This window comes from Coregonus lavaretus (genome assembly GCF_964263955.1).
Source record: "Coregonus lavaretus genome assembly, chromosome: 2".
Taxonomy (NCBI): Eukaryota; Metazoa; Chordata; class Actinopteri; order Salmoniformes; family Salmonidae; genus Coregonus; species Coregonus lavaretus.
Window position 1 is genome coordinate 35,006,806 of NC_139989.1, and position 25,688 is coordinate 35,032,493.

A 25,688-nucleotide genomic window follows, 5' to 3' on the forward strand; every position below is an offset into this window, starting at 1 on the left:
ATGAATATGAAGTGAAAATAGAAGTAGTGACAAGGAACCTAAAACCCAGAGAGGAGATTTGGCGGGACTAGTGAGAGCTCCGTTGGCAGTACTGTTTGTAGGCATAGGATAAATGTCTATGTAGCCTGAGAGCTATGAGTAGTGGAAATAGAGAAGTGAGAGTTAAATACTGTACAGTGGTGTGTTGAACATGCATGTATGAGAGAAAAAGTGTGAATGAATAACCTTTTTGACAGGAGGAATAGCCTCCCGTGTGAATGAGGAGAGTGTGGATTGTTAATTCTTAGACTGTAAAGGATAAGATTAATAACCAATAAAATGAGTGTGAAGCAAGTAGTGAATATCCAACAGAGATTGGTTATAGTATATACAGTAAATGTTGGAGTGGATTAAAACACAAATGATTAAAGACTGGAGGGAGGACAGTGGCCTCCTTGTTAACAGAAGTTATCATGTGTGGGGTCTTTTTATTTTGGATTTAGTGATTTTTTCTCGGGTTAGAAATAATACACATTAAAAGGGCACACAAATGACATTTTCGGAAGTTTCTATTGTCAGAGTTTTGGTTGCACACATGTAAATTCTCCTGATAAGAAATGTACTGAAAAACCCAATGTAACCCTGATACACAAAATGTTTGAAATGTATTTAAATAATGTCTGAGGTACAGGGGAAGAGGCACTCACCTAATGTTTTTTTTTGTCATTATTTAGCAGACGCTCTTATCCAGAGGGACTTACAGTTAGTGCATATATTTTTCATACTGGCCCCCCGTGGGAAACGAACCCACAACCCTGGCGTTGCAAGCGCCATGCTCTACCAACTGAGCTACTGAATGACCTCTGACTTTCTGGTGAGGCCTGATCATCCTCACTAGAGAGCCTAGAGACATTGGGTGAGATTTAAATGTAATATGTAAACACTAATGATTAGGAAGAAGTTTATAATTTAGCAATAGTCCTATGTGTGATTCGGACCATGAGAAGGACAGAGAGCGCTGCCCCTTAATGAAGGACACCTGTCTCTAGTCAATTTTACTATTCCTCAAATTACCTTATGGGATACAATTAAGTTAAGATGGAGTTATCAAGGGTTGTAATTCTAATTTTATTTGTTATTTTCATTTAACAGGCAGTGTTGTAGTTGTTGTTCTTTGTACGCATGAATCACAATGTGAGTCATGTGTCCAAAGGGGGAATTACCGGTCCCCTGGGTCCTTTTGGTAAATATGCAAATAGATTTTCTTCACATGCCTGCCTGTAAAAGGAATAAATATATGTTGGTAATGATTGACAGTTACTCCAAATGGATTGAAGTTTTCCCCACATTGAGTGATATGTGTATTGCTGTTGTTGTTATTTTTTCTTTTCTTTGTTTTTGTTTTTTGCTTCAATAACAAATCTCACCAGATTGGATCTGCTGGATTGTCGGGATTTCTCCCTAAGGATTAGCCCTCTAACTTCCTGACTCTGTAACTATGCAGTGAGATCGACAAGATGGTAGAAATCTGTATTAAGAATCAGGTTATGGCGAAGGTGTCCACAAATGGTGTCTAGATGTATGGAAGGGATAATTCGGCCGAGAACAGTGTGAACCTCAACCCCCTCTAACTGGCTGAAGAAATTACGAAAATACCGTTCACTATGGCCCTGTCTTTCACCACTTCTACCTGAGACCTGAGTCCGCTCCAGCAACCTGTACACAGCATCCAGTCGAAACTATCAACTGCCTTTTCTCTCATGCCTTTTCTCTCAGGAGTGCGACATGAGTCCACGTGGAGTGAACATGGAGATAGATAGAAATAAAATATGAATATACTGTATGTCAATATAAATGTAGATTCTGCCAGTTTCGGTGTGTGCTAAGTTGAGGGTCTTAAAATTCGAGTGATAGACTCAATGTGAAGCACTAAGGACTGTCATTCCATTATTCAAATTTCGAATTTGGGGGTGGCATTTTGACAATTCACTGCCGCCCTCCCGCGCCCCTGATCGTCTGCTACACCGCCGACCGCACCCCAGCCACCAGCTCATGGCGTTGCTGTAGTTCCCGCCCTCACCCCATTCCCGCTTCTCCCGAAGTTCACTCCCACTATTTTTGGTAGCTATGGTGATGTGTGTGTTTATATGGGATTATCCATTTGTGAAACATTAATAAAAATGAATCTGCCAATTAAATGATTGTCATACAAAACATAAAAAACTAAACAAAGACGATTAGTGATTAAGGCAGTAGCCTAATCTAGCCTGTTAATGTTAGCTAGCTACTACTAGTGGATATAATTTTAGCTAAAAGTTAACTATAGAGATTTGAAATAATTAGCTTCCATGTCTAAGAGATAAAAACTATCAGGAAGCTAATATTTAAAAAAAACGAATGAGAAAGAGGCACCAAAGAAATTTGCTGCTGAAATGTATCAGCGTGCAGCAATGTCCATCAGCCGGTGTGGAGAATAGCAAGCCTCCAAGGACAGGCCATTCATTCGCCGAGAACAACGAGCCCCCGTTCGCTGATTCTAGCAGCGAAGAGGGCAAACTGGAGGAGTCCGAGCCATGCACTTCCACTGATGATGACAGCTCTCTGTCTAGACAAGAACAGGTGTATGCACAGGCCTAGCCACACCTCCAAACAATGTCGGTGAAGACCCTACTATCTTGGACCCGGACTCAGATTCGTCGATCCCCATCCCCGATGACAGTGGTGGTGCTGCTGCTAAATCCAACACCCAGACAAAAAACATAAAAAATCCCGGTGAGTGGCCAAAATATATGAATGGATCTTTACGGGATGTGTTAGTGCAGGCTGGGCCACATCAGGATAAAGAGAGGAATATCCCAAGAGATGAGGGTCAACGAAAGTTTTCGGTGGCCCACTACAATAGGAGGATGGCGAACGGGAGAGAGTGGAGAGGCCATGGCTAGTCTATTCCAAGCAAAACGATGCAGCCTTCTGTTTTTGCTGCAAACTTTTTTCACACAAGTGCAAATCTGCGCTGGTCAGGGATGGAACCAGGGACTGGAAGAATCTGTGCCACCTCCTCAGCTCGCATGAGAAGTTGCATGACCACCTAGATGGTTTCCAAAGGTGGAAGGAGCTGGAGACCAGGCTGGTGTCCAAGCAAACTATTGATGCCCAAGCCCAACAGGCTATTGACGGAGAGACTCTCCACTGGCAGCAGGTGCTGCAGAGGCTCAAAGCCCTGATAAGTGTAATGGCCACCCAGAACATTGCGTTACGTGGGACCACCGATAGGCTGAACGAGCCAAATAATAGGAACTTTCTGAAGTTTGTGGGAATGCTGGGTATCTTTGATGGAATCATGAAGGAGCATGTAAGGAGAGTACAGTCCAAAGAAACACATATGCACTACCTCGGTAAAAGAATCCAGAACAAAATCATTTACATGCTGGCACAAGAGATCCAGCAGACAGTGTGCAGTGATCTAACAGCAGCCAAATATTTTGTCTATAATTTTGAACTGCACACCAGACAAGAGCAAAACAGAGCAGATGACCATGGTGGTGCGTTTTGTTTCAACCGAGGATGATGGCTCAGTGCACACGAGCGAGCACTTCCTGGAGTTTAGTGAACCTGCTTGACGCATTGTGGGCGGGCATGACCGAGTTGCTCATCTCAAAACTACAGACACATGGCATTGCCATCATGGACATGAGAGGGCAGGGGTATGACAACGGGGGGCGAATATGCGGGGGAGGCACAGCGGAGTTCAAAAGAGAGTGCAGGATATCAATCCGAGGGCCTTTTTTGTACCATGCGGCGTGCACTCGCTGAACCTGGTTCTCTCTGATGCAGCATCGTGTTGCTTGGAGGTGGCTGAGTTTTTTAACATCATCCAAGAGATGTATACATTCATACAAGGTTGGAGGCAAACAGCATTGCCGCCAAGATGAACAACTTTGGCTTCATGTGCGCAGTGGTCGTTTGGCATGACATCTTGTTCGAAGTGAACATCACCAGTAAGAGTTTGCAGGCGGTGAGGTTTAACATTTCACTAGCAATGGCTCAACTGAACTCAACCAGGGTATTCCTCCAGGACTACCACTCTGATGCAGCTTTCGCTGGCGCTTTAGCAAGCGCAAAAGAGTTGGTAGAGGAGATGGGTATTGAGCCCTGTTTCCCAGCGCAGCCCACGGTCCGTCCCAGGAAGAAGAGGAGTCTGTTTGGCTACGAGGGAGAGGATGAGCCTGTGACTGACCCTCAGCAGAAATTCGAAGTACATTTATTTAATCAGATTCTTGATTCTGCTATCCAGTCCGTCAACGAGCGCTTTACGCAGCTCAAAGAGCACAGCAGTATTTTCAGCATTCTGTACAACATCCCCACCATCAAGGACATGGACACTGCAGCACTTACCAGGGACTGCGCAACACTGGAGAGGGCCCTTACGTACAGGGATTCCAGGGACATCGACGCAAAAGATCTGTGTAATGAGCTCAAAGTCTTGAGCAGGAGACTGGACAGTGGGGCAAAACCACTTGACGCACTGGATACATATCCTACACCAAATGGCCTCCTTGTATCCCAATGCCTTTGTTGCCCTGAGAGTTCTTCTCACACTCCCGGTTTCAGTGGCAGGTGGAGAGCGCACATTCTCCAAGCTCAAACTCATCAAAAACTACCTGCGCTCTACTATGAGTCAAGAGAGACTCAATGGACTCGCCAGCATATCAATTGAGCACGAGTTGTCTTACAAAATCAACCTCCAACAAGCAGTGCATGTTTTTGCTGCCAGGAAGGCCAGACGAGTCAACTTATAAATTAAATAAATTGGTCATTTAGCAGACGCTCTTATCCAGAGCGACTTACAGGAGCAATTAGGGTTAAGTGCCTTGCTCAAGGGCACAGACAGTTTTTTCAGCTAGTCGGCTCGGGGATTAGAACCAGTGACTTTTCGGTTACTGGCACAACGCTCTTAACCACTAAGCTACCTGCCGCCCCTGTCTTTGAATAAAAGGTAAGCATTGATCATACACTCACATTAATTTGTAAGATTACTCAATTATCTATCACCGGTTTACTTTGTATTTTTTTGATTTAAATAGACTACATCCTAATCTCGCTCTCCCCCTCTCTCTCTCCCCTCTCTCTGTCTCTCGGATGATTTGATTTCAGGAACATGGACAGCTACCGAGAGAAAACATAGCTGGCCACTCTAGGCGGAGGCTAAATAAATAAATGCTGAAACTAATGTTGGACAATCAAATTCGCTATGTAAATGAACGAAATTCGTTAAGGCTGGGTCATTGACATAAAGCTTATTTTACACTGCTCCAGCGAAACGAGACCTGCCATGCATTTACTACATTTACGTCATTTAGCAGATGCTCTTATCCAGAGCGACTTACAAATTGGTGCATTCACCTTATGATAGCCAGTGGGACATCAACTTTCCAAATATTTTTGTATACAGTGGGGAAAAAAAGTATTTAGTCAGCCACCAATTGTGCAAGTTCTCCCACTTAAAAAGATGAGAGAGGCCTGTAATTTTCATCATAGGTACACGTCAACTATGACAGACAAATTGAGAAAATAAAATTCCAGAAAATCACATTGTAGGATTTTTAATGAATTTATTTGCAAATTATGGTGGAAAATAAGTATTTGGTCACCTACAAACAAGCAAGATTTCTGGCTCTCACAGACCTGTAACTTCTTCTTTAAGAGGCTCCTCTGTCCTCCACTCGTTACCTGTATTAATGGCACCTGTTTTAACTTGTTATCAGTATAAAAGACACCTGTCCACAACCTCAAACAGTCACACTCCAAACTCCACTATGGCCAAGACCAAAGAGCTGTCAAAGGACACCAGAAACAAAATTGTAGACCTGCACCAGGCTGGGAAGACTGAATCTGCAATAGGTAAGCAGCTTGGTTTGAAGAAATCAACTGTGGGAGCAATTATTAGGAAATGGAAGACATACAAGACCACTGATAATCTCCCTCAATCTGGGGCTCCACGCAAGATCTCACCCCGTGGGGTCAAAATGATCACAAGAACGGTAAGCAAAAATCCCAGAACCACACAGGGGGACCTAGTGAATGACCTGCAGAGAGCTGGGACCAAAGTAACAAAGCCTACCATCAGTAACACACTACGCCGCCAGGGACTCAAACCTGCAGTGCAAGACGTGTCCCCCTGCTTAAGCCAGTACATGTCCAGGCCCATCTGAAGTTTGCTAGAGTGCATTTGGATGATCCAGAAGAGGATTGGGAGAATGTCATATGGTCAGATGAAACCAAAATATAACTTTTTGGTAAAAACTCAACTCGTCGTGTTTGGAGGACAAAGAATGCTGAGTTGCATCCAAAGAACACCATACCTACTGTGAAGCATGGGGGTGGAAACATCATGCTTTGGGGCTGTTTTTCTGCAAAGGGACCAGGACGACTGATCCGTGTAAAGGAAAGAATAAATGGGGCCATGTATCGTGAGATTTTGAGTGAAAACCTCCTTCCATCAGCAAGGGCATTGAAGATGAAACGTGGCTGGGTCTTTCAGCATGACAATGATCCCAAACACACCGCCCGGGCAACGAAGGAGTGGCTTCGTAAGAAGCATTTCAAGGTCCTGGAGTGGCCTAGGCAGTCTCCAGATTTCAACCCCATAGAAAATCTTTGGAGGGAGTTGAAAGTTCGTGTTGCCCAGCGACAGCCCCAAAACATCACTGCTCTAGAGGAGATCTGCATGGAGGAATGGGCCAAAATACCAGCAACAGTGTGTGAAAACCTTGTGAAGACTTACAGAAAACGTTTGACCTGTGTCATTGCCAACAAAGGGTATATCACAAAGTATTGAGAAACTTTTGTTATTGACCAAATACTTATTTTCCACCGTAATTTGCAAATAAATTCATTAAAAATCCTACAATGTGATTTTCTGGAAAATAAAATCTCATTTTGTCTGTCATAGTTGACGTGTACCTATGATGAAAATTACAGGCCTCTCTCATCTTTTTAAGTGGGAGAACTTGCACAATTGGTGGCTGACTAAATACTTTTTTTCCCCACTGTATATATTTTTGTACATATATATATATATATATATATATATATTTCTTTTTTAAATATTTTATTTATTTATTATAATTATTATTATTATTTATTTGTTTTAATATATTTTGTGGGGGTGGGGTAGGTAGAAGGATTACTTTTATACTATCCAGGTATTCCTTAAAGAGGTAGGGTTTCAAGTGTCTCCGGAAGGTGGTCAGTGACTCCGCTGTCCTGGCGTCGTGAGGGAGCTTGTTCCACCATTGGGGTGCCAGAGCAGCGAACAATTTTGAGAGAGGGTGGAGAGGAGGATCTGATGGTTCACAGTATCAAAGGCAGCAGATAGGTCTAGAATTTATTTATGAAAGCACTTGTTTCTAAAGCTCAAATGATCTCACTCTTTTTTTACAGTTCTACAGGAATATTTAAATATATGTTAAATATGTTATATAATAGTGTTATTTTTATTGCAATTGTAACAATTATGGGATCATGCCATGTGGGATAACAGGTGGAGTATTATTAATAAGAAACTCGGTTTCCTACTATAGGTAGTTGGCTGCAAAGTGATAGCAACATTGTAACTTTCCGATGCAGGGGTTAAAGTAAAATTGGAGCCTATTTTTTCCTATTCCAAAAAATAAGTGGTAAGCCTACATGGTTGACAGACACAATTATGCTATCCATAGATGTCGGTATAGCCAAATACTCCAATACTGTCGCATGCACTGATTAAATACCTCTGTGCTGGGAAGGTTTTGGTGTGTTTGGTTAAAGCCAGGGCTCGAATTGAGTGAGTGCATCACATACCCTTTGTTAAAGAAAAGGGCAAAAAGGATATCTATTGTTAGCTTTATATTTTGAAATAAATGCATAAAACGTATTCAAATTATATCAAGCCTTCTAAAGGATGCTTAACTCGGCGATGCCTTATGGTAGAACAAGCTCTAAAATGCCCGCGAAAGAAGTGACTCCGATGCATATGGGGATATATTGATTCCTCTTTATAACATTCTGAAGCTGAGCTGCAGCCTATAATATTCGAGGAGATACAGTGGGGAAAAAAAGTATTTAGTCAGCCACCAATTGTGCATGTTCTCCCACTTAAAAAGATGAGAGAGGCCTGCAATTTTCATCATAGGTACACGTCAACTATGACAGAAAAAATGAGATTTTTTTTCTCCAGAAAATCACATTGTAGGATTTTTAATGAATTTATTTGCAAATTATGGTGGAAAATAAGTATTTGGTCAATAACAAAAGTTTTTCAATACTTTGTTATATACCCTTTGTTGGCAATGACACAGGTCAAACGTTTTCTGTAAGTCTTCACAAGGTATTCACACACTGTTGCTGGTATTTTGTCCCATTCCTCCATGTAGATCTCCTCTAGAGCAGTGATGTTTTGGGGCTGTCGCTGGGCAACACGGACTTTCAACTCCCTCCAAAGATTTTCTATGGGGTTGAGATCTGGAGACTGGCTAGGCCACTCCAGGACCTTGAAATGCTTCTTACGAAGCCACTCCTTCGTTGCCCGGGCGGTGTGTTTGGGATCAATGGCCCCATTCATTCTTTCCTTTACACGGATCAGTCGTCCTGGTCCCTTTGCAGAAAAACAGCCCCAAAGCATGATGTTTCCACCCCCATGCTTCACAGTAGGTATGGTGTTCTTTGGATGCAACTCAGCATTCTTTGTCCTCCAAACACGACGAGTTGAGTTTTTACCAAAAAGTTCTATTTTGGTTTCATCTGACCATATGACATTCTCCCAATCCTCTTCTGGATCATCCAAATGCACTCTAGCAAACTTCAGACGGGCCTGGACATGTACTGGCTTAAGCAGGGGGACACGTCTGGCACTGCAGGATTTGAGTCCCTGGCGGCGTAGTGTGTTACTGATGGTAGGCTTTTTTACTTTGGTCCCAGCTCTCTGCAGGTCATTCACTAGGTCCCCCCGTGTGGTTCTGGGATTTTTGCTCACCGTTCTTGTGATCATTTTGACCCCACGGGGTGAGATCTTGCGTGGAGCCCCAGATCGAGGGAGATTATCAGTGGTCTTGTATGTCTTCCATTTCCTAATAATTGCTCCCACAGTTGATTTCTTCAAACCAAGCTGCTTACCTATTGCAGATTCAGTCTTCCCAGCCTGGTGCAGGTCTACAATTTTGTTTCTGGTGTCCTTTGACAGCTCTTTGGTCTTGGCCATAGTGGAGTTTGGAGTGTGACTGTTTGAGGTTGTGGACAGGTGTCTTTTATACTGATAACAAGTTCAAACAGGTGCCATTAATACAGGTAACGAGTGGAGGACAGAGGAGCCTCTTAAAGAAGAAATTACAGGTCTGTGAGAGCCTGAAATCTTGCTTGTTTGTAGGTGAACAAATACTTATTTTCCACCATAATTTGCAAATAAATTCATTAAAAATCCTACAATGTGATTTTCTGGATTTCTTTTTCTCATTTTGTCTGTCATAGTTGACGTGTACCTATGATGAAAATTACAGGCCTCTCTCATCTTTTTAAGTGGGAGAACTTGCACAATTGGTGGCTGACTAAATACTTTTTTTCCCCACTGTACATTTTTTTTGACTTTGCTATTCTATCCCTATTAATTTAGCTTTTCTCTTTCTGAAAAGAGAAGATGTTTGTTTAAACCCAGGCAGCTTTTAGGGAAGCACTTCTGTTGTTGGGTTATACAACGGACGAGTAGCCAGCAGTTGAAGCTTACATTTTTTTGCATATGTGGGAACTCCTTCAAGACTGATGGAAAGCCAAGAGTGAGCAAAGCTGTCATCAAGGCAAAGGGTACCTATTTGAAGAATAGCAAGAACACTTTTTTGGTTATTACATGATTCCATATGTTTTATTTCATAGTTTTGATGTCTTCACTATTATTCTACAATGTAGAAAATAGTAAAAATAAAGAAAATCCCTTGAATGAGTAGTTGTGTCAAAACTTTGGATATATATATATATAAACTCAGCAAAAAAAGAAACGTCCCCTTTTCAGGACCCTGTCTTTCAAAGATAATTCGTAAAAATCCAAATAACTTCACAGATCTTCATTGTAAAGGGTTTAAACACTGTTTCCCATGCTTGTTCAATGAACCATAAACAATTAATGAACACTCACCTGTGGAACGGTCGTTAAGACACTAACAGCTTACAGACGGTAGGCAATTAAGGTCACAGTTATGAAAACTTAGGACACTAAAGAGTCCTATCTACTAACTCTGAAAAACACCAAAAGAAAGATGCCCAGGGTCCCTGATCATCTGCGTGAACATGCCTTAGGCATGCTGCAAGGAGGCATGAGGACTGCAGATGCCAGGGCAATAAATTGCAATGTCCGTAATGTGAGATGCCTAAGATAGCGCTACAGGGAGACAGGACGGACAGCTGATCGTCCTCGCAGTGGCTGATCACTTGTAAGAACACCTGCACAGGATCGGTACACCCGAACATCACACCTGCGGGACAGGTACAGGATGGCAACAACAAATGCCCGAGTTACACCATTAATGCACAATCCCTCCATCAGGGCTCAGACTGTCCGCAATAGGCTGAGAGAAGCTGGACTGAGAGCTTGTAGGCCTGTTGTAAGGCAGGTCCTCACCAGACATCACCGGCAACAACTTTGCATATGGGCACAAACCCACCGTCGCTGGACCAGACAGGACTGGCAAAAAGTGCTCTTCACTGACGAGTCACGGTTTTGTATCACCAGTGGTGATGGCAGGAGTCGCGTTTATCGTTGAAGGAATGAGCGTTGCACTGAGGCCTGTACTCTGGAGCGGGATCGATTTGGAGGTAGAGGGTCCGTCATGGTCTGGGGCGGTGTGTCACATCATCATCGGACTGAGCTTGTTGTCATTGCAGGCAATCTCAATGCTGTGCGTTACAGGGAAGACATCCTCCTCCCTCATGTGGTACCCTTCCTGCAGGCTCATCCTGACATGACACTCCACATGACAATGCCACCAGCCATACTGCTCGTTCTGTGCGTGATTTCCTGCAAGACAGGAATGTCAGTGTTCTGCCATGGCCAGCGAAGAGCCTGGATCTCAATCCCATTGAGCACGTTTGGGACCTGTGGGATCAGAGGGTGAGGGCTAGGGCCATTCCCCCCAGAAATGTCCGGGAACTTGCAGGTGCCTTGGTGGAAGAGTGGAGTAACATCTAACAGCAAGAACTGGCAAATCTGGTGCAGTCCATGAGGAGGAGATTCACTGCAGTACTTAAGGCAGCTGGTGGCCACACCAGATACTGAGTGTTACTTTTGATTTTGATCCCCCCTTTGTTCAGGGACACATTGTTCAATTTCTGTTAGTCACATGTCTGTGAAACTTGTTCAGTTTATGTCTCAGTTGTTGAATCTTGTTATATTCATAGAAATATTTACACATGTTAAGTTTGCTGAAAATAAACGCAGTTGACAGTGAGAGGACGTTTCTTTTTTTGCTGAGTTTATATATATATATATATATATATATATATATATATATATATATATATATATATATATATACATACACTGCTCAAAAAAATAAAGGGAACACTAAAATAACACATCCTAGATCTGAATGAATGAAATAATCTTATTAAATACTTTTTTCTTTACATAGTTGAATGTGCTGACAACAAAATCACACAAAAATGATCAATGGAAATCAAATATATCAACCCATGGAGGTCTGGATTTGGAGTCACCCTCAAAATTAAAGTGGAAAACCACACTACAGGCTGATCTAACTTTGATGTAATGTCCTAAAAACAAGTCAAAATCAGGCTCAGTAGTGTGTGTGGCCTCCACGTGCCTGTATGACCTCCCTACAACGTGCCTGGGCATGCTCCTGATGAGGTGGCGGATGGTCTCCTGAGGGATCTCCTCCCAGACCTGGACTAAAGCATCTGCCAACTCCTGGACAGTCTGTGGTGCAACGTGGCGTTGGTGGATGGAGCGAGACATGATGTCCCAGATGTGCTCAATTGGATTCAGGTCTGGGGAACGGGCGGGCCAGTCCATAGCATCAATGCCTTCCTCTTGCAGGAACTGCTGACACACTCCAGCCACATGAGGTCTAGCATTGTCTTGCATTAGGAGGAACCCAGGGCCAACCGCACCAGCATATGGTCTCACAAGGGGTCTGAGGATCTCATCTCGGTACCTAATGGCAGTCAGGCTACCTCTGGCGAGCACATGGAGGGCTGTGCGGCCCCCCAAAGAAATGCCACCCCACACCATGACTGACCCACCGCCAAAAGGGTCATGCTGGAGGATGTTGCAGGCAGCAGAACGTTCTCCATGGCGTCTCCAGACTCTGTCACGTCTGTCACGTGCTCAGTGTGAACCTGCTTTCATCTGTGAAGAGCACAGGGCACCAGTGGCGAATTTGCCAATCTTGGTGTTCTCTGGCAAATGCCAAACGTCCTGCACGGTGTTGGGCTGTAAGCACAACCCCCACCTGTGGACGTCGGGCCCTCATACCACCCTCATGGAGTCTGTTTCTGACCGTTTGAGCAGACACATGCACATTTGTGGCCTGCTGGAGGTCATTTTGCAGGGCTCTGGCAGTGCTCCTCCTGCTCCTCCTTGCACAAAGGCGGAGGTAGCAGTCCTGCTGCTGGGTTGTTGCCCTCCTACGGCCTCCTCCACGTCTCCTGATGTACTGGCCTGTCTCCTGGTAGCGCCTTCATGCTCTGGACACTACGCTGACAGACACAGCAAACCTTCTTGCCACAGCTCGCATTGATGTGCCATCCTGGATGAGCTGCACTACCTGAGCCACTTGTGTGGGTTGTAGACTCCGTCTCATGCTACCACTAGAGTGAAAGCACCGGCAGCATTCAAAAGTGACCAAAACATCAGCCAGGAAGCATAGGAACTGAGAAGTGGTCTGTGGTCACCAACTGCAAAACCACTTCTTTATTGTGGGTGTCTTGCTAATTGCCTATAATTTCCACCTGTTGTCTATTCCATTTGCACAACAGCATGTGACATTTATTGTCAATCAGTGTTGCTTCCTAAGTGGACAGTTTGATTTCACAGAAGTGTGATTGACTTGGAGTTACATTGTGTTGTTTAAGTGTTCCCTTTATTTTTTTGAGCAGTGTATATATGTATATATATATATATAGATTGCTTGTCATCGGGACACTATGTGAGGCGGTCAAGGCTCTCTTACTCTCACAGTATGAGAGGGTCGATAACGTTAGGAGAATGGCCTATATCCTCTCCCAATGTCTTTATAGCTTTCGTACACCGAATGTAGGGAGAGGAAGGAAAGGGCTCAAGTGTAATCAATCGGCTTGTGAAACCGCCCAGAGTGAAGGTATTATCAGGCCATGTTGTGCAGTGTGCTTTGAATTTGAAGTGAATATCTTATTGCATATTGTGAGATGCTGATCTGTTTGCGCTGTGCAGTTGATAACCAATGCAATAAACGCTACAGTGTCCACCTTCTTAACATGCAATATGTCAGAATGCCTCTGTTGACAGAAAATATTATCTGGTGTCTCTCCTCCTACTACCATTATTTCTTCAACTTCACTCCTTTCTTCCACTCTTCTCACCGCCTCCGTATAGGAGACATGCTGGACAGCCCTTATTCTTACCACCTCTGTCTCCTTCACCCTAACAGGACACATCAGAAATGTGGATGCATGTTCACCACCACAATTGCAGCATTTAGGCTCAGCTAGCATACAATACCCCTCCTGTCTACATGTACTTGACACATGACCAAACATTTTTCATTCATCACACTGCATGGGTTTGGGCACAAAGGCTACAACAGGGTATCTCATAAAACCCAAATCCACGTGAGAAGGGACTATAGAATGGATTGAGTGGGCTTCCACACTCCATCCACCATGAGGGTCAGTCGGTGTGCACCAACCACTTGATCCAATTCTTTACATATATCCTTTGTTTTTACTTCTAGCGCCACCCCAGCGATAACACCCTTGATAGGCACCCTGCTTTGAAGATCCACACACAACACATTCTAATCCAATATCTTCTTGAGGCGCAGAGCACGCTCCTTCTTTTCCATAGATCGACGGGGCTGTAGTGTCCACATCACCAACAAACTATCATAGTCCAAACACACCAAGACAGTCATGAAGAGGGCATGGCAACACCTTTTCACCCTCAGGAGACTGAAAAGATTTGGCATGGGTCCCCAGATCCTCAAAAAGTTATACAGCTGCACCATCGAGGGTATCCTGACTGGTTGCATCACTGCCTGGTACGGCAACTGCTCAGCATCGGACCATAAAGTGCTACAAACGGTGGTGCGTACGGCCCAGTACATCACTGGGGCAGAACTTCCTGCAATCCAGGACGTATATACTAGGCGGTGTCAGAGGAAGGGGCCAAAAATTGTCCAAGACTCTAGTCACCCAAGTCATAGACTGTTTTCTCTGCTACCGCACGGCAAGCGGTACCGGAGCGCCAAGTCTAGGTCCAAAAGGCTTCTACCCCCCAAGCTATAAGACTGCTGAACAATTAATCAAATGGCCATCCAGACTATTTACAGTTGAAGTCGGAAGTTTACATACACCTTAGCCAAATACAGTGGGGAAAAAAGTATTTAGTCAGCCACCAATTGTGCAAGTTCTCCCATTTAAAAAGATGAGAGAGGCCTGTAATTTTCATCATAGGTACACATCAACTATGACAGACAAATTGAGAAAAAATAATCCAGAAAATCACATTAGAGGATTTTTAATGAATTTATTTGCAAATTATGGTGGAAAATAAGTATTTGGTCACCTACAAACAAGCAAGATTTCTGGCTCTCACAGACCTGTAACTTCTTCTTTAAGAGGCTCCTCTGTCCTCCACTCGTTACCTGTATTAATGGCACCTGTTTGAACTTGTTATCAGTTTAAAAGACACCTGTCCACAACCTCAAACAGTCACACTCCAAACTCCACTATGGCCAAGACCAAAGAGCTGTCAAAGGACACCAGAAACAAAATTGTAGACCTGCACCAGGCTGGGAAGACTGAATCTGCAATAGGTAAGCAGCTTGGTTTGAAGAAATCAACTGTGGAAGCAATTATTAGGAAATGGAAGACATACAAGACCACTGATAATCTCCCTCAATCTGGGGCTCCACCCAAGATCTCACCCCGTGGGGTCAAAATGATCACAAGAACGGTGAGCAAAAATCCCAGAACCACACGGGGGGACCTAGTGAATGACCTGCAGAGAGCTGGGACCAAAGTAACAAAGCCTACCATCAGTAACACACTACGCCGCCAGGGACTCAAATCCTGCAGTGCTAGACGTGTCCCCCTGCTTAAGCCAGTACATGTTCAGGCCCGTCTGAAGTTTGCTAGAGTGCATTTGGATGATCCAGAAGAGGATTGGGAGAATGTCATATGGTCAGATGAAACCAAAATATAACTTTTTGGTAAAAACTCAACTCGTCGTGTTTGGAGGACAAAGAATGCTGAGTTGCATCCAAAGAACACCATACCTACTGTGAAGCATGGGGGTGGAAACATCATGCTTTGGGGCTGTTTTTCTGCAAAGGGACCAGGACGACTGATCCGTGTAAAGGAAAGAATGAATGGGGCCATGTATCGTGAGATTTTGAGTGAAAACCTCCTTCCATCAGCAAGGGCATTGAAGATGAAACGTGGCTGGGTCTTTCAGCATGACAATGATCCCAAACACACCGCCCGGGCAAGGAAGGAGTGGCTTCGTAAGAAGCATTTCAAGGTCCTGGAGTGGCCTAGCCAGTCTCCAGATCTCAACCCCATAGACAATCTTTGGAGGGAGTTGAAAGTATGTGTTGCCCAGCGACAGCCCCAAAACATCACTCTTCTAGAGGAGATCTGCATGGAGGAATGGGCCAATATACCAGCAACAGTGTGTGAAAACCTTGTGAAGACTTACAGAAAACGTTAGACCTGTGTCATTGCCAACAAAGGGTATATAACAAAGTATTGAGAAACTTTTGTTATTGACCAAATACTTATTTTCCACCATCATTTGAAAATAAATTCATTAAAAATCCTACAATGTGATTTTCTGGAAAAAAAATTCTCATTTTGTCTGTCATAGTTGATGTGTACCTATGATGAAAATTACAGGCCTCTCTCATCTTTTTAAGTGGGAGAACTTGCACAATTGGTGGCTGACTAAATACTTTTTTTCCCCACTGTAGCTTATATCCCGCCAGCTGTATGTTATCCATGTCGTCGTTCAGCCACGACTTGGTGAAACATAAGATATGACCGTTTTTAATGTCCCGTTGGTAGGACATCCTTGATCTTAGGTCATCCATTTTGTTTTCCAATGATTGTATATTGGCTAATAGGACTGATGGAAGATGCAGATTACTCGCTCGCCGTCGGATCCTTACAAGGTACCCCGACCTACGTCCCCGATATCTCTGTCTCTTTCTCATGCGAATGACAGGGCTTTGGGCCTTGTCGGGTGTCTGTAGAATATCCTTCGCATCCGACTCGTTGAAGAAAATATCTTTGTCCAATACGAGGTGAGTAATCACTGTCCTGATATCCAGAAGCTCGTTTTGGTCATAGGAGAAGGTGGCAGAAACATTATGTACATAATAAATTACAAATAATGCAAAAAAAACACACATAATAGCACAATTGGTTAGGGGGCCATGAAACGGCAGCCACCTCCTCCAGCGTCATTCTATTTAAAGAAACAGTGAGTTGCGTAAAAAAGGGGTTCAATGCAAATAGTCCGGGTAGCCATTTGATGAACTGTTTAGCAGTCTTATGATATAGGACCCACCTTCTTTTTTCCCCTTCTTCAATATTTTCTTATCAACACGCTCAGGAGAGGCGACGGTGGAGTCATGCATCCTCCGAAACCTGACCCGCCAAACCACCCTACTTAACACCGTGTTGCAACTAACACCCGCTAGCTTAACCGGGAAGCCAGCCGCACCAATGTGTCGGAGGAAACACCTTTCAACTGGTGAACACCGTTCACCCGTCCCGTTCAACGGCACCAGGCCCGCCACAAGGAGTCGCTAGAACGCGATGAGCCAAGTAAAGCCCCGCCGGCCAAACCTTCCCCTAACCCAAAATATGCTGGGCCAATTGTGCGCTGTCCTATGGGACACCCGGCCACAGCCGGTTGTGGCACAGCCCGGGAATGAACCCGGGTTTGTAGTAACGCCAGTGCCTTAGACTGCTGCGCCACTTGGGAGGCCCTGGACCCACCTTCTGTTTCAAGACGGTATTCAGCTTGTCGAAATATGCTTTCAGAGACGCGTTGCCTGAAGTAACCAACCCTCCATCTCCAGAGGATGCCCCAACACCACATCTGACCCGGAGACAATATAAAATGGTGGTGAGTGTATTAGTTCTGTCTTAGGAAAGTTTATAAAAATATTAGGGAAAATATGTGGTCTGTTTAAATAACTGTAGAGTGTCTAAATTCAATACCAGTGCCCACGATTGTCTGCCCCCCAAATATAACCTATAGCCCTCAAACTCAACTCTGGACCTTGAAGCCAGTTCCACTTCCCTTTTCCATCGTTCCCCTCTAATCAGGGACTGATTTAGGCCTGTGACACCAGGTGTGTGCAATTAATTATCAGGTAAAACAGAAAACCAACAGGCTCAGGACCTCATAAAATGAATTGCAGTGTAAATTGTCTACTTTCTGATCCTAACGGTTGCAAATACATTTTCATGCTGTAATGAACACTTGGATATGTGCGCTTGCCCTTACCTGTGGCGCTGGAGGTTGATAAAGCGGTGGATGGGAATGCCATTTTCCGGCAGGCCTTCCAGAGGAAAATTACCTCCCTGAAAGAATTAGAAAACACAACATTCAGGTTGAGCTATTCAGTTAATAAAAATAGTTAGATAACTCATCTCAAGTCAAAAGTTATATAAAAAATGTACCAGGTCTCTCAGTAGGTTGTGTGTTGTTCGCACCGGATGTCCTTGTAGCTTGCAAGGTATTGGCTTGGAGCAAACTTGCGCGAGGCACAGGAAGGAGCTCATCCAAGTGATAGCCTTAAATGCCATTCATAGGGTAGTTAGATGACCTACAACAAAGGCATATTGTTAGAATATAATCCTGAAAATGATTAATTCGTTGAAGCCTGAAGCAATGATCAAATTATAGCATATTGACTCACTTATTGCAAGTATATTGGACAATTCCTCCAGAGTCAGAATGTGGTTTGTGTTCTGATCCCATATCTGCGACTTAACTTAAATTGTGAGGATTTAAATGATAAACAAAAAGTGAAGGGGTGTCTCTGTTTGAGTTATGATTGAATTTGGGAAAGTTTCGCCTAGTGAATCGCAAGACCGGATTTCTATTTTCGTGTCCTGCACTTCCCTCTCGTCATGTTCCGATTGTTCCTTGAAGGGAGGCACGTGGTCCTAAGTTTTAAAAATGTAACTCATAGCTTGCCTTGCGAAGTCTCAAACTTAGCTAAAACAGACAGGAAGAGGGAGAGAGAGAATGTCGACCCTTTAACTTTAAAATGAGTAGACCTCTTTATGTTTTTATCAATACCAACATTATTAAACGAATGGCTGTTGTATGGGCTAAGGGTACTACTATGTTTTTTTGTATCACAAAACTGCTATTTCCTGCTATTTTCTCTTTCTCTCTGTGAGTGTCTGTGAGAGCGAGGAAGTGATATGATTATTTAATATGATCTCTTTCTCTTTGCTTCTTTTGTCTTTAACCCCATTAATGTCTATACATTTGAATTCAATTGTTGATTATAAGTGATGATTAAAATAAATAGGAATTAACCAGCATTTTATGACGTCTGTATCTGAATACATTTAATATTTCATCATTATGCGAGACTAGTAGGCCAAAATGAATAAACCAATGTGCCAATGTGTTGTTTAAACATTATCGTAGGTTTATTAGAAAATGACCTAAATAAAAATCCTTAATACTACATCGTCCTGGACATGCGACGCTTAAGGGGTAATTTCTGCGATTGCTACAACCATTTTGTGACTTTAAATTGTTGATACACAGAATACAGCCATTGATTCTTGAAGAATATATAACTTTTAAAGGCCTCATGAGCTTAGTTAAAGGGTCGTATCTCATCAGAACCTCAAATATAAGCTCTTTTAAGCCATTGGTTAAAACAATGTAAATATATATTTTTTAAACACTGTAGAGCTTCAAGATGTAGATAAGACTATAATGTTGATCTCATGGATGATCCTTCCTTGCATCCATAGCTCTGTGATAATGGTTATATTTCTTCAACCCCATCCCTCAGCTATTTACCAAAATGGTGGTTGAGCTTTCGTATTTGAACTGCAGACTGCCCCTTTAACAAAGTCAGTCTATAAATAATAATAATAATAATAATATGCCATTTAGCAGATGCTTTTATCCAAAGCGACTTACAGTCATGCGTGCATACATTTTTGTGTATGGGTATAAACAACTGAATAAATGAAATAATTAATGGATGAATCCATGAATGAATGAATGCATATAAATGAATGAATGAAAACGATATGAGAATAGATGCATGTAGTTTTCATTTAATTTTAATATAAATAAACGAATAAATAAATACATAGTGTAAACATAAATATCAGTCAACCAATCTTTCTAAATAATACACTGAGTGTACAAACATTAGGAACACCTGCTTAATATTGAGTTGCACCCCCTTTTGCCCTCAGAACAGCCTCAATTCGTTGGGGCATGCGTTTAACCGGAATGCTGGCCCATGTTGACTCCAATGCTTCCCACATTTGTGTCAAGCTGGCTGGATGTCCTTTGGGTGGTGGACCATTCTTGATACACAAGGGAAACTGTTGAGCGTGAAAAACCCAGCAGCGTTGCAGTTCTTTAAACATTCAAACCAGTGCGCCTGGTACCTACTACCACACTCCCTTCAAAGGCACTTAAATATTTTGTCTTGTCCATTCACCCTTTGAATTGCAAACGTACATAATCGATCTCTCAATTATCTCAAGGATTAAACATCCTTCTTTAATCTGTCTCTGCCCCTTCATCTACACTGATTGAAGTGGATTTATCAGGTGACATCAATAATGGATCATAGCTTTCACCTGGATTCACCTCGTCAGTCTGTCATGGAAAGAGACAGTGTTGCTAATGTTTTGTACACTCATTGTATAACCTATAGGCTACAGAAGAGGGATCATACTTACGCATAACTTTTACTTTTCAACTTGACGATATATGATGTTTTGGAACTGGTTAAGTGCTGATTTGTTCCAGGTGACAGAAGTCAGGCTTTTGTTAAATAATTGGGCCACATATCCCATAGCCTCTAACGCAACCACAGAGACGTCCTCGACCTGGATAAAATAAAATAGGGTTTTAGGCACATACCATTTTGAAATTTCAAGAAGTCATACTGTAGTTTAGGCTATCAAAATCTTGCTACGATACTGAAGCGTATCCTACCTGTGTGTTCATGTAAACATCCTCTGGAAACATTTGTTTGTCTTTTTCTTCTGCACACATACGTGGAAAGTATCCACCCTGAAATAGAACTCATATCAATATCAAGAAGTTAACTGTATTGGGATAGTGACCTTAAATTAAATATTGTGGTACAGAGAGGGAAAGCATTGGTTAGACATAACATGTGCTATAATGCAAAATAAAAATGTGAATATCATTGCGAAACTTGCGCATCAATTTGTGCACACCAAACAGCAGACTTGCGATTTAAATTTCTCACCATCTCTGAGAGCAGAACTATGCTATTATCGTTCATGCTCCTCAACCTAGACTGCGTCCACCTGCTAGGTTTGGATGCTGCTGTGCCTTGGCAGAACATGGTCAGGCAAATGCTCAACCATTTCAATACAGTCATGTTTATTTTATTAGAACTTGAGTGCAACGGTGCATACAATGGTGCAGTGCTCTCTCCTAGCAAATTAAGGCCATGTTCAATATAAATATGCTCAAATTGTGGACATTCTACACCACAGATTCTGTAAAGAGTTAACCAGAAAGTGTGTTCAGTAGGCGTAGCACAACGGTCACATTTTGCTCACACATTTAATCTGTTGTGACTCTCTTTTGATCAGGTAGTGTAATCTGAAGCATGACTGTTCAGTGTTAACATTGCACATCTTTTAAATAAAAAACAAATTTTATTAATAGAGTGACTGGTAGTGTTGAATGAAAGCTAAAGCCTCTATAATCGAGAGTAGAGCGCAGTGGTATTGTCTTTGCTGCCAGTATGCAGGGGAATTACTTTTCTTTTTCTCCCATGCGGTTCATTCTTATTAAATTGATTCGGTAAATTCCAAGGGATCTTTTTACAGTTGGTTAATTTCTGTTTAATAAAATATTATGTGCCCTAAATTAGCCTTTACTGGGCGCTTACACAGTAAAAAATGGGGTGTTAATATTTCAGAGTAAAGTTATTTTAACCCAGATAGAGTATTTTCAACATTTTTGAGAGTAAAGTTGCTCTATCAGTGGAGTTAAAAGTGAGTGTAAAAATCTGCAGATACGCAGTGACAATTTCAACTCTACAGCAGTGATGAATACCCGCCACTCTGCTTTGCTGAAGTTTGGCACGTACGTTGGTGGAGGAAGATTGCGAAGGAGTAGCTAGGCCACAGATATTGCTAGGTAAGTTACATCCCCGTTTTTTCAACACCAAACCGGTATTTTTTAACTTCACATAATTTTAGAGTTGTGCTGATGTCAAGGTCATATTTTAAGTTACGAGTTCCATGCGGCGGTCCCCCTTGCAGTGACCTCGTCATCAGCCAGCTAAATTAGCTTGTAAGTTCAGATGGTTGACAGTAATAACTGTTATATGATATACCCATGGAATATGTTTGATATTTTTGTGAATGGCTTGCTGTTTCATATGGCTAAAAATAGGTAACGTTAACTTAGCTAATCAGTTCGTTTGAAGGACACCACCGTTTGGCATGAGCGCAGATTGTGCTTGTCATGCGGTTAGCTAGCTTGCAATCAGTATCGGTAACTGTCTTTCTTTGTGTTGCAATATTTTCACGAATGAAGTTTGTCAGAATGGTAAATACGTAAAATAACGTTCGCTAACAACAAAACATTTATACAGATAGTATTGTTAGCTAACGTTATTGTATAGCTTCCCAGGCTTCCTTACACTAACGTTAACTGTTTTTTATAAAGCTATATATAACGGTAATGTTAGCATGCTTCTGATAGTTAGCCAGCTAATGTTGGTGTTATAAAACGATAACTTAGATCACTGATTTGCATGACGGGTTTGTTTAACATTGCTTAACCATTTTAATGGTTAGCTACTGTTCGAACTAAAATGGCTAATGAGCTAGCTAACTTTGACACATAGCTAGTTATTTGGTAGCTAATGGGACAATGTGCCTCTAAACTTGAACTAGCCTACACCCATTTGCTGCAGAAAATGGCAGCTTAACGTTATATTCAACCAGCACAACTTTGTCTACTTCAGCCTTTGTAATTGCAGTGTAACGTCTAAGTAATGCATAGTGCATTGCGTAGCTAGTACTACTGAGATAAATGGATAGTTAGCTAACGCTTAGTTGAACCAGCACTAAATGATGATTTTGAATATATATTTTCTTTGTTAACAGAGGCAAAATGCTGTTGCGTGTTCAGCTCGGGGAAGAGCAGAAATACGTCAAGCTGTCTGAGCTGACATTCAATGCTTTCTTGAAAGAAGGTAGGTATAATAGGTTAAAGCAATACATATCACCCTAATGACAAAATAATACAGCATTAAGCTATTATCTTATGATATCTATTTAGGTCTATAGTCATTTCTGCTGTGCTTTATATTTTCAGTAACATAAAATCAGGTGCAGATCCTTGTCTTTCATCATTTTGTGAACACATGAGGCAACCTTAAGTATGAACTTGGATTCTTGTGAGAAGGGAATGCATGTTTTTCTTTTTTTTCTTCTTTTTTTAACAGTGTGTCTAAAATTCAACATACCAGAAAGCAGAAAGCCAGACATTAAGGTGTATGACCAGTCTGACACAGAAGTTGACTCAGATGTTTTTGAAGAATTAGTAAAGGAGTCACCTGGAACTTTCAGAATCATGCTGGACAATGGACTTGGTATTCATTCATTCAATTAGTTTTTTAGTTTAAAGGCCAGAATGAGAACCTTTATTGTCTTAAAAATAACAGTTTATTGTAATATGTTTCTATGTTTTGCACAAATTTCATAATGAACAGATACCTCTCATTCATCATCATGCTCGGGTACATCTGATGACACCATCATTCTGAATTTCACTGTGTGTGACGATGTTGAAGAAGTAGCGGCTGGCGAAGGAAGCCAGCCTAAAAGGCCATGCCACATAAACTATGAGGCAAAAGCAGTAAGTGGTGAACATTGCTGTTAAGTCCAATCTGAATGTTGTTTCATCATGTGACAGCATTACATATTGTTTTACAATTACGGAAAGCACATTTCTTTCCACCTATAGCTGATTGAAAAAATCCTAACATCAAAGCCTGGTGGTGAACGCATTATGCAAGAGTATGGAAAAACCAAATCTCTGACAGATGCCACCAGAACACAGATGATCAACATACTTGCTGCTGAGATGACAGAAACACATGGGTAAGCATTAAGCATATAGATGGGCTGTAAAGAAACATTGTTATTATTTTCCGGTTATTAATTATGTAAAATGTGTTGTGCAATATCAATTCAGTGTGATGTTAACTTTGAATTCATATGCTAGGACATCCCCCCCCAAAAGTGTCAGAGTAATGTATGCACAGGGGATAGTAGCTTTGTTTCCCTATCTAGAAGACCCATACTCACAACATGGATATGTAAGTAAATGGGTTATTGCAACATTATGCACATATTCACTCTATGAAATGGGAATAGTACTCCTTTATAATTTATTTATAATAATATAGGATCATTACTACGATCCGGAGAGTGGTTCCGGATACCTTGCATGGCGATTGAAGACCATACAAAGAAAAACAGCAGAGGAAAGAGGTGCCTCAGTCAGCAAATCTCCTAAAGGTATGTTTTCTGATCAGTGACATGTAATTATAATGGTGACCTGTGAATTGTACAGAAAGGATTTCTTAACACTGTATTTTGTCTTAAGTTGGTGGGCCAGGCCGTGATCGTCAGCCCTTCACCTATGACAGAGAGCCATCTGATGAGGATGTGGAAGCAGCTATTGCTGTTTTGAGACACTCTGCTGATGAAAACACTGTCCGTGAGAAGATGAAAATGACCTTCATATATCGGCAAGCAATGGTCAACGATGAAGCCAAATCATCAGATGTCTTCTCGGTCTTCCCAAGATTTCTGGACACACCAGGACTGGTATGACAACTTAATTCAATGCATCACCAAAAATATCCAATGAAGAATAAGGTAACACTCATTATTTCTGTCTTTGTGTGTTACATTGCAGATAGAACAAGATTTCAGACTTATGTTTGGTGAGGCCACAGCCAACAAATTCTTGGAGAAGTGGCCAACCACTTTCAAAGCAAAAGTAATAAAGGAAAGCCATGGACTTGTATCCACCACAGAACTCTTGGATTTGATGCGCAATGCTGAGTCAGCTGCTGAAGTTGAGAATGGTATGAATGAACTGTTTTACTTTTTATGTGGATAATGTAGGTGTGCATTATATGTCCATAATGGTGCAAGTTGTGAATAAGAATGTTATGCTACGGCACAATGTTAACCAGGTTTTTATTTACTTATTTGTAGGCTGGGACAGTGACATGTCTGCCATCTTGCTGCTGCTACATTTGCTACCACCATCTGCACAAGGTAGAAAGAGGCCGGGAAAGATGTCTGCATATCAAGCTGTAGATCAGCTCATCAGATTTCAAAAGGTATGCTTAACAGTTGTTTAAAATATATATTCCATCATCTCAATCTTGTGCACAGTTTGAGGTGATCTTATATATTGTCAGAGGTTAGTCACCAAAACAATTCTGTTGAATGTGTTTTTTTTTGTAGGTTGGAACCAGTGTGCAGCAGCATCTTGACAACATCACCCAAAGCAGTCAGCCCTACCTTCTCGCCCAGGGATCCACACAGAGCAGCATTCACTCCTACTTCATTGTGGTTGACAAGCATGCTCTTCCATGCAAGGCAACAGGTTCAGTAGGAGCTTTTGACTAAGTCTTTAAAGCCCATTACGTATTTGGTACGTCATACAGTTCTTCCTTGAGCAGCTTTTTCACTTTTGTGCAAACAACCATCTATAACATCGACATGGGGGAAACAAAGGAGACTCCTAGAGTTGCTGAGTTGCGAGCAAGAATGGTGCGTTAGTTGAGATAAAACTATGAAGTGTTTTCTTTGCAAAAGTGACCATGGAAGTCCAAACAACCTTGTTAAGCACCTTAAGATAATTCATGGGCTATGTACAGGCAGGACTCTTTTTCTGAAATGTGGTCAAGAAGGATGCTCACGTTTTTTTGGTAGCTTTTCTGGTTTTAGAAAACATCTTAACAAGTGCCACGGAGAAAGTTTAGTAGATTCTATAGAAGATGATCTTTCAGACCCTCAAAGTACCGTCAACACCAGTAATATTTCTCATGTTGAAGTGTCGACTGAATGTTTAGAGGCTGAGTCAGAGTTATCTTCGCCATACATTGTAAATAGTTGTGCAGCTGTTATTTCTGATCTAAAGGCAGCAGGTGTTGGTCAAAGTA

The 25,688-nt window shown here is 42.1% G+C and overlaps 1 protein-coding gene and 1 long non-coding RNA gene across 2 annotated transcripts; both read left to right on the forward strand.

The window, feature by feature from the left end:
• The first annotated feature begins 21,390 nt into the window (after positions 1-21,390).
• Positions 21,391-23,090, forward strand: LOC311147270. The gene is made up of 3 exons (XR_014614776.1): positions 21,391-21,628; positions 22,606-22,694; positions 22,947-23,090. It is a non-coding gene; the product is annotated as an uncharacterized lncRNA (long non-coding RNA).
• Positions 23,091-23,762: 672 nt separating this feature from the next.
• On the forward strand, positions 23,763-25,442 carry LOC311148191 (uncharacterized protein). Its single transcript, XM_084185072.1, has 6 exons — positions 23,763-23,822; positions 23,913-24,024; positions 24,113-24,336; positions 24,428-24,599; positions 24,733-24,860; positions 24,988-25,442. The coding sequence occupies exons 3-6, from the start codon at positions 24,235-24,237 to the stop codon at positions 25,150-25,152; spliced, it is 567 nt and encodes a 188-aa protein (XP_084041198.1). The 5' UTR covers positions 23,763-23,822; positions 23,913-24,024; positions 24,113-24,234; the 3' UTR covers positions 25,153-25,442.
• The last annotated feature ends 246 nt before the right edge of the window (positions 25,443-25,688 follow it).

Bases quoted from the DNA above. Each gene is read 5' to 3' on its own strand.
- LOC311148191 (XM_084185072.1), top strand. From the start codon at position 24,235: ATGAAAATGACCTTCATATATCGGCAAGCAATGGTCAACGATGAAGCC. The intron at 24,337-24,427 runs GTATGACAACTT...GTTACATTGCAG, and splicing joins TTCTGGACACACCAGGACTG to ATAGAACAAGATTTCAGACT. The intron at 24,600-24,732 runs GTATGAATGAAC...ACTTATTTGTAG, and splicing joins AGCTGCTGAAGTTGAGAATG to GCTGGGACAGTGACATGTCT.